The sequence below is a fragment of the Rhipicephalus sanguineus genome, chromosome 1 (genome assembly GCF_013339695.2).
Source record: "Rhipicephalus sanguineus isolate Rsan-2018 chromosome 1, BIME_Rsan_1.4, whole genome shotgun sequence".
In the NCBI taxonomy this organism is placed as follows: Eukaryota; Metazoa; Arthropoda; class Arachnida; order Ixodida; family Ixodidae; genus Rhipicephalus; species Rhipicephalus sanguineus.
The window spans coordinates 115,143,005-115,151,848 of record NC_051176.1 but is presented as its reverse complement, the minus strand read 5'-3'; the positions used below and the strand labels follow the sequence as shown (position 1 = coordinate 115,151,848).

Genomic DNA, 8,844 nt, shown 5'->3' with positions numbered 1-8,844 from the left:
ATAATTACAGTTACAACGGTACCATTGTTACTGCGAGCCGAGCTTTCATAAGCGAGAAAATAGCGAAAAACCGAAGAATGGGTGCTGACTGCTGACGCCCCTTCGGCTTCACCGCACTAGGCGCTCGTGACGTAGACAATCACAAACGCAGACGGGCTGCGAGTGGTCGACCGTGACTTAATGCTGCTAAGAGAAACGCCCGATAAAATTTATCTTAAACGTCTATAAACAGTACTCTGCACCTATTTAAGCCTTGCCACTCAAGCAAGTACAAATTTAACGCAAAACTAAAATGAAAAAAGAAGGAAAAACGGCATGGCGCTGCGTGCGTCCGTGATGGTTTCGGTTTTGCTACGCGTACAGCGTGCATGCTTTGCCCCCTTCGCCAGCGTGGCGCTCCAGCGTTGCAGTTTGGTTGGTTTCGTTGTGTGGCTTGTTAAGTTTAGATTGAAAATACCAAAATGACAGATGCCGGTGTGCGTTGACCTGTCGGCCGGGAACCTTTCCCACTGGTATTAGCACTGCACGGAAACATCGAAGTCACATCACACAGAACCAATTTTGGTGTATCTCAAGCTAACGAACCGGCTGCGAGAGTAAGATGAGCATGGCACGTAAATCATGCCCTACATGACAGGCATGTCATGATTGTCGTGTTACCACCTGTCATTTATGTTCGTCGTACAGTCACGTCACGCACTACTAATTTTGGTGTATATCAAGCTAACCAACCGGCCACGAGCGCACCATGGGTGTGGCATGTAAATCATGCCCTAGATGACATGCGTGCCACGATTTTCATGTTACCACCTGTCATTTATGTTTGTTATACAGTTACGTAACGCAATACCCAGTTTGGTACCTGTCAAGCTAGCGAAACGGCCGCGAGCGTACCAAGAGCATGGCATGTAAATCATTCGTACATGACGTGCATATCATGATGTTCACGTTACCACTTGTCCTTTATGTTTGTCATACTGAATTCTCTTGTCATACCAGTTTTGGTATATATCCATTTAATTAAACAGTCGTGAGCGCCCCGAGACCATGTCATGTAAATCATGCTGTACATGACATGGGTGTCATAACTGGCATGTTAAAATTTGTCACTTATCTTCATCATACACTCTTGTCACGCTATACCAGTTTTGGTATATATCAAGTTAACGAAACGGCCGCAAGAGCACCAAAATCGTGGCATGTAAGTCATGCTGATCATTATATACATGTCATGATTTCCATGTTACCACTTCTCCTTTATGTTCGTCATACAGTCATGTTATACCATAGCAATTTCGGTATACATCCCATTAACGAAACGGCCAGGAGAGCACAAAGTCGTAGGCGGCTAGATAGATGGATACGCTTGAAGTCGCAGAAGTTCACTAAGAAATACTTCGAATTTAATAATGTTCATTACAGAGGTTGCACTGAAGGGCTGTCTTTTGGCAGCTGTAAGTGCTACATCTGCTTGGCTTATTTTAGGAACATGAAGGTACATAAGCAAGCTCCTGTCTTACATCAAGTCTCTTCAATAAACCTCTGTCCATCAATCAGGTTAACGTTCTATCCACTAGGCCCAGTTTCTCCCACTGTTTCCTCATGGCTGGCAGCACTTTGAGGCAGTGTGTTTGACTGCACTGGCTGCCCTGTCAGATCAGTTCAGGTGACCATGTTTCCTCATAAGTGTGCAAGAAAAAAAGATGGATGTTATATTAATAACATCACCATAATCTCATAGATGTTGTATTGTGCATCGAAAAGTAAATAGTTGCAAAGTGGGTAAGGTACTGGTTCGTTTTGACAAAGCAGTTAGACCAGGGGGGGGGGGGGGGCAAGATAAAAAAAAAACAGTGTGTCTTGTGTCCACTTTTTTCCCTTATTCCCAGCTCTAAACATTGTTCCAAAGATTACGCGTGCTGTAACGCTTTGAGGAACCCCGCAGCACTCAATGATTAACTGCCTGGAAGCTTCTTTGCATAGTGATTGTCACAGAACACAGGTGTACATTATTTCTGCTAACAGCAGTCTGAAATTCATAGCATTCGTACAATAAAAAATGTTGAGCTCATCAGTTTTTTCATATATGCTTCATACTGTTATGATTGATGTTTCATTTATGTAAACCTTCTTGCTATGCGTAGGAGTTCAAGTGAACCTCATTATAAAGGGAAAAAAAAAGATGAGGGCCTGCAGATTAATACTGACGATGTGCCACTAACATCCACACCAGCGAAGCGACAACAGCAAATCCCTCCTGAGACCATCTATGTCACCTCACCTATTTTATCACCTGTCCGGACCCATATGGACAACACTGGCTCCACGTACCAACTATACGAGTCAGCTCGGGCCCTGGACACCACACTGGATGAGGATGACAAGTGAGCGGGCTTCGATTAATTTACATTTGTCCTAGTGTCACATAGACGGAATGGATGAAATAGAATTTCCCAACATAAGTTTGCTTAGTCTATTCACATCATACATAGATAAGTTTGAACAGAGCCCTTGCCATAGGTCGGCAAAAAAATTGGAGCTCACTCAGACTCACTTATATTTTGCTCTGAGGGCTCAATCAAATTCAGACTCACCAAAATATTCCTCAACCGGACTCACTCGAACTCGGACTCACTAAAGTTTTTCTCTGCCGGACTCACTCAGACTCACAGCTTCACATGAGTCTGAGTGAGCCTGAGTGAGTCTACTCATGAGTCCGCTGGCGTAAAATTAGCTTTTTCGATCATGTTGTCAATCCACTTTAACGGCTATACCACTCATAATAGCTGCTCTGCTATACGCCTTTTGACCTTGTACTTTCAAATACCAGCTACCATCATATATATCATATATCATCGTCGCTATCAACGTTTCTAAATCATCATTTATCTAAAACACCATCTAACCTACCGTCTTTTGTTCAAGATACACCTCATTTCCTTCGAATAATAGATTCTATTAACGAAACACAAACACTCTCGGATCAGGCAATTCTGATGACATTAGATGTCTGCTCCTTGTATACGAATATACCTATCGCTGAAGGGATTGAAGCGGTCTCAAAATCACTCATAGAAAGCAAGCAAACACATAATGCTGAAGTTTGCCTATCGTTACTGAAATAAGTCCTGACGCTAAATTATTTTGAATTTGATTCGTCCTACTACCTGCAAACTTTCGGCACTAGTATGGGAACCCCTTTTGCGCCTACATACGCCAACATTTTTATGGGACAGTTAGAATCAGAGCTGTTAGAATCATGTCCAGTGAAGCCTTCCACCTATCTCCGTTACATAGACGACATATTTATCATCTGGGAACACGGCGTAAGTACACTAAACGCATTCATTGACCACTGTAACAAGTTTCACTCTAGTATTAAATTCACCATGCACCATTCTTCCAGTCATATTAACTTCCTAGACACGACGGTATCTATTGAAGCAGGAAAATTAAAGACAACGCTTTATAGGAAACCAACAGACAGCCAGCAATACCTAGATTACACTAGTCATCACCCACGACACTGCAAACAAGGGATATTTGTAGGACAGGCGAGGCGTATAAGAAGGATCTGTAGCGACGACAGCGACTACGTTCACCATTTAAGCAACCTAAAGGAAACATTAGTTAAAAGAAATTACCCGCAAAATGCTCTAAACAAGGTCTACAACGAACAAGGTCTACACAGCCCAGCCAGCCGCCAGCGTTTATAACAAAATACTGAAATGCGCTACCAAACATAAATAATATCCTCCGTAAGTATTACCCAATACTGGCAAGCAACGAGCGCCTTAGAAAAGCGTTTCCCGGAGTACCAAAAGTTGTGTATCGCCGTAATAGGAATTTTAAGGACATGTTAGTGCATGCAAAAGTAAACCCTCATTCTACTGCCCACATAGCACCTTGCTCTCGTCCAAGATGTAAGACTTGTAAACACCTTCAAGATGACGTTATAGTTAAAAGCACCGAAAGTGATTACATCCATCATATAAAATCTAGTTTATCTGCACTAGTTCAAACGCTACCTACATGATCGAATGTTCATATTATCAAATTGGCGAAACGGGACAACGTGTTAATGTTGGATTAAACGGGCATCGCGCGGACACGGCGAAGAAGTTACCCAAAGCAGTGGCACAGCATTTTAATGTAGCAGGTCACAATTTCGAAGACCTCAAACTTTACATATTTCAGACAAACTTCCGGTCTCCAAGGGACAGAAAATATACAGAGTCATACCTTATTCACAAGTTCAATACACTCCAGCCAGCAGGTATATTAACGTTTCTAAGGGGGCTCTTGAATCGATTCGGTATGGTACATACACAAAGAAAACCAACGAGAGTTAAGCCCTTCTAGGAATTCCCAGCCTACTATTGTTAAAATGCCACGTGCTTCCACTCACAATCATTCAGCGAAACGTACACCCTCCCCTCTCCCACCCCCCCCCCCGCTTTTTTTACGCCTTTTTTATGACTCATACAGTCCGTCACGGCGGCCTCTCTCCCCCCCCTTCCCCACCCCCACTCTGGAGAGGGCACGAAGCATATACACACGATAGCTAAGGAAATCAGTTCCAGCCTTGAAGAAGACAAGTCCACTTGTCGAAACGTTGGCTCGAGCACTCACCCCCTGTTTAAGGATTTTTTTATCATATATCATTATTGTCATATATCAGTTCAGTAGAAACATTATTATGAAATGTGCGATTCACACGAGATATTTTTATCAAGAACTTTCCAAGAAAGGGTTTGCGGGGAAGGTCATGGCACCCCTCCTCCTAACTCACGCCTCTGATCGATAAATACTGAAGTGGTGCATGAATGCTAGAGTGCTGAGATATGCGTGAATAAACTTGAGTATAGGCGTAAGCCGATATAAGGCTGATAGTAACGCTAAAGATGTGTAGATAGAACCGCAACAAAAGGTGGCGCTCACTTGGACTCACTCAAGAAATATATTTTGTGCTTAAGGCTCACTCGGATTCAGGCTCACCAATATTCTCCTCAATTGCACTCACTCGGACTCAGACTCACTAAAAGTTTCTTCAACCAGGCTCACTCGGACTCAAACTCACCAAAATATTACTCACCCAGACTCACTCATACTCACAGCCCGATCTGAGTCTGAATCAGTCGACTCATGAGTGAGTTTGCCGACCAATGGCCCCTTCCACTCATATTGCGAGACTCGGATGGCACTCAAAAAAAAAAAAGAAAACAGAAACAGCTGGTTGTATGGCATTAGTGCATGCTTGGATCGTAAGCCATATTGTCTACAAGAGCATGGCAATTGCACTAAAAGAAATAAACGACTGCACAGCCTTTTTATGTAATTTCATGCATGAGTGAGAATTCGTATCTTGCACATTCTTTTTCAGACGGTGTGGATATGGAAGACGCTCGGCCTTCGAGTTATTACATCGTTTTTCATACATGTCTGATGGTGCTATTGAACCTCTGCCACACATGCCTCTCCACTGCCTGCACTGTGAAGCTTTGGCTCTCTGAGACTCGCATCACAGCAAGAGTCGAGTGCCTTAACACACACACATACGCATGGTCATGTCAACCTCTCGCTGGCGACAAGCCAAAGGGGAATATTGACTTGGCCACAGCATTGCTGATTTCTGGATTGAGTGTTGCCTCTAGCCTACAAATGATGCGTTTCATGGGTCTCCAAGTAATCATTCAGCAATCCTTCTTCTGAAATAAGGCATGTTGTTGGGATAGTTGGTTCATAAATTTAGAAGAATGTTTAAACTGCGCAAAGACGACGACACGTTAGAAAATATAACATGCACACACATGAAGCGCAGAATTTCAACTGTGTTTGTTTCTTCAAGGTAGAACAATACAAGAGTTGACAGAGAGCAATCGCACCGATAATCTAACAGGCTGCGAAAATGTGGAAATACCATGTACGTATTGCAATCCTAGAAGGGCCCTTGTGTGACCATCTAAAAAATTTATTTCCTTTTCTTCCATTTGTTTTTGTTTTTTTTTTTGATGAAGAAAGCCTCGATGACCTCTCTTTCTGTCCTTGTTTCTGCCTTAGAAAGGAATTTAGTTTTTTCCAGCCGAGGAAAACGGCTCATGCAGTCGCAGTTCTTGCATTGTAAGGCAAGATTACTGCCCAAGCCAGTGCGCATGGATCATTTGTGTTCGTGCGCGCGTTCATTGAAGCAGCGACCGGTTTGACCAATGTACGACCAACCACGGCGCAAAGAAATTTAATAAAGAACATTTCACGTGCAGTACTCATTCTTGTGTTCCTTTGTGCACGAGCCTCGCTTCGTCGCGCTGACGTACCATGCTACTTCCGAGGCACCTAGCAGAAGCACCATTTATTTTTCCTGAACGTAAGAAACGTGCGGGCAGTTAAACGCTTTAGCACTTACCAGTCAATACGGCCTTGAGTCGCGAATGAAGCTCTTCACCGACGACGTCGCTTGGCTGACTGGCCGCCTCGCGTTCCGTCGACGAAAACGAGGCTTCGCTCTCCGACGGCGCGCGCTGAAACACTTGCCGCGTGAGCTCTGTAGTGTACGGCAGTACCACTAGATGGCTGTACCATTCATGTAGTGTACAACAGTACCGCCAGATGTAGCGCGGCATGTACTGATTTCAATAATAAGGGCTGCCAATAAACCTGACGTCACTTGTCCGCCCGGAGACTCGGCTGTCGTGTCACTTACTCGCACGATGCGCTCGACATGGTGTCAGAAGTGGGATGGGGCCCGGCGCAGCAACCTGCCTTCTCCGAAGTGAAGAAGCTACTGTACTCAGACCTCTGCGTGGCTCGCTACAACACCACGTACAAGACCACAATCTTAGCTGACGCCGGCTCCTATGGTATCGGGGCAGTACTTATCCAAGAACAGCCGTCCGGTGAGCGTCGAGCCGTCGCCTTCGCATCGCGCTCCCTCACATGCACAGAGCGCCGGTACAGCCAAACAGAAAAAGAAGCTTTGGCGGCCAGCTGGGCGGTGCAAAGATTCGAGGAATACGTCCGTGGACTTCAGTTCTTCCTCGAGACGGACCATCAACCGCTAGTGGCGCTCTTGCGTTCCATGGATGCTGACCTACTGCCACCACGGATCCAGCGGTTTCGCTTGAAGCTCATGCGTTTCCAGTACCAAGTACTCTACGTACCGAAGAAGCTGTTGGCAACAGCCGATACGCTTTTGCGCGCACCGCTGGATTCCCCTTCATCCAGCCGGGTGAATCAAGTAGAGCTCTTTGCCCAAGAGGTCGTCCGCTTCTTCCCAGACATCGTCTCGTCGCAGCTTGAGCACCTGCGCCAGGCCCAAGCCAACGACGGCGAGTGCAGTCTGCTGCTTCAGTACTGCGCCAACGGCTGGCCTCGGCAGTCCCACTTGCCTCTCCATGCGAAGAGGCACTGGCAGTACCAAGGAGACCTCAGCGTCTGTGAGGGATTGCTTCTGAAAGGGTCCCGCATCTTCGTGCCGTCTGCCCTTCAGCGCCACATGCTCGAGCTTCTCCATGACGGGCATCAACGCATCGACCGATGCAAAGCTTTAGCTCGGGAGTCGGTCTGGTGGCCGGGCATCAACAACCAGATAGAAACACTGGTGTCTAACTGCCACACGTGTGCCGAAACCAGGGTGCAGCGCTCGGAGCCCATGCTGCCCTCAACCATTCCAAGTCGGCCCTGGGAAGAGGTCTGCATCGATCTTTTTCATCTCAATGGCCAAGACTTTGTCCTTCTGGTGGATTACCGGTCACGCTTCCCGGAAGTCATCAGTCTACGTTCGACCACAGCACTTGTGGTCATCAGCGCTATCAAGAACGTTTTCGAACGCCATAGGATTCCGAGACTGGTGCGCAGCGACAACGGCCCTCGGTTTGCTGCGAAAGAGTTCTCCGCCTTCGTCAAGTCCTACGGCCTCTGCCATGTCACCAGCAGCCCCCATTTTCCACAGTCGAATGGGGAGGTGGAACGGATGGTGAGGACAGTCAAAGACCTGCTGCGGAAGGCGGATGATCCCTACCTGGCACTTTTGGCATACCGGAACACACCCGGGGTAACTGGAGTGAGTCCTGCTCAGCTGCTCATGAGTAGGCGCCTACAGACTCGGCTGCCGAAGACGTCGCACCTGCTGGAGCCATCCTGGCCTCCTTCGGTCACAATCACTCAACGTGACGAAGACAACCGGAGGCGCCAAGCGTCAGACTTTAACCGAAGACATGCAGCTCACACCTTGCGGCCTCTTCAGGCCGGAGAGCGGGTCTGGGTGCAAGATGTCAACTCCCCAGCAACCGTCTTAGGGCCAGCTCAACGCCCGCGCTCCTACGTGGTGAAGACTCCGACAGATGTACTTTAGCGTAACCGGATACACCTGGTGCCAACGACGGGAACCCCCACTGCCAACCCACCTGGAACACCTAAGGCGGATCAGCCCGAGATGACTACAGCGCCTGGAGCTGACTATGCAGCACAAGACCAGCAAATTGCGTCGCCTCGGGAAAGCACCCCCACTACAGAGGAACCTCGGGGTTCTGCTTCTACGCCACGCGTCTCGCGGTATGGCAGGAGGGTCCGCAGGCCGCAAAGACTTGACCTGTGAACATTGTTTTCTTTCGGACCATGAGTTCTGGTGCATGTACTTTCTTAAAGTTTACCGTGGGGGCGGGGGATGTAGTGTACGGCAGTACCACTAGATGGCTGTACCATTCATGTAGTGTACAACAGTACCGCCAGATGGCAGCGCGGCATGTACTTGTTTCAATAATAAGGGCTGCCAATAAAACTGACGTCACTTGTCCGCCCGGTGACTCGGCTGTCGTGTCACTTAGCTAGCCCGATGCGCTCGATAAG

At 47.1% G+C, this 8,844-nt stretch overlaps 1 protein-coding gene across 1 annotated transcript; it reads left to right on the top strand.

Moving 5' to 3' along the window:
* The first annotated feature begins 6,718 nt into the window (after window positions 1–6,718).
* Window positions 6,719–8,350, top strand: LOC119379014 (uncharacterized protein K02A2.6-like). Its single transcript, XM_037648147.1, has one exon. The coding sequence runs from the start codon at window positions 6,719–6,721 to the stop codon at window positions 8,348–8,350; it is 1,632 nt and encodes a 543-aa protein (XP_037504075.1).
* Window positions 8,351–8,844: the final 494 nt, after the last annotated feature.

What these genes read in the sequence shown, in the direction of transcription:
- LOC119379014 (XM_037648147.1), top strand. Translation starts at nt 6,719, where the DNA reads ATGGTGTCAGAAGTGGGATGGGGCCCGGCGCAGCAACCTGCCTTCTCC.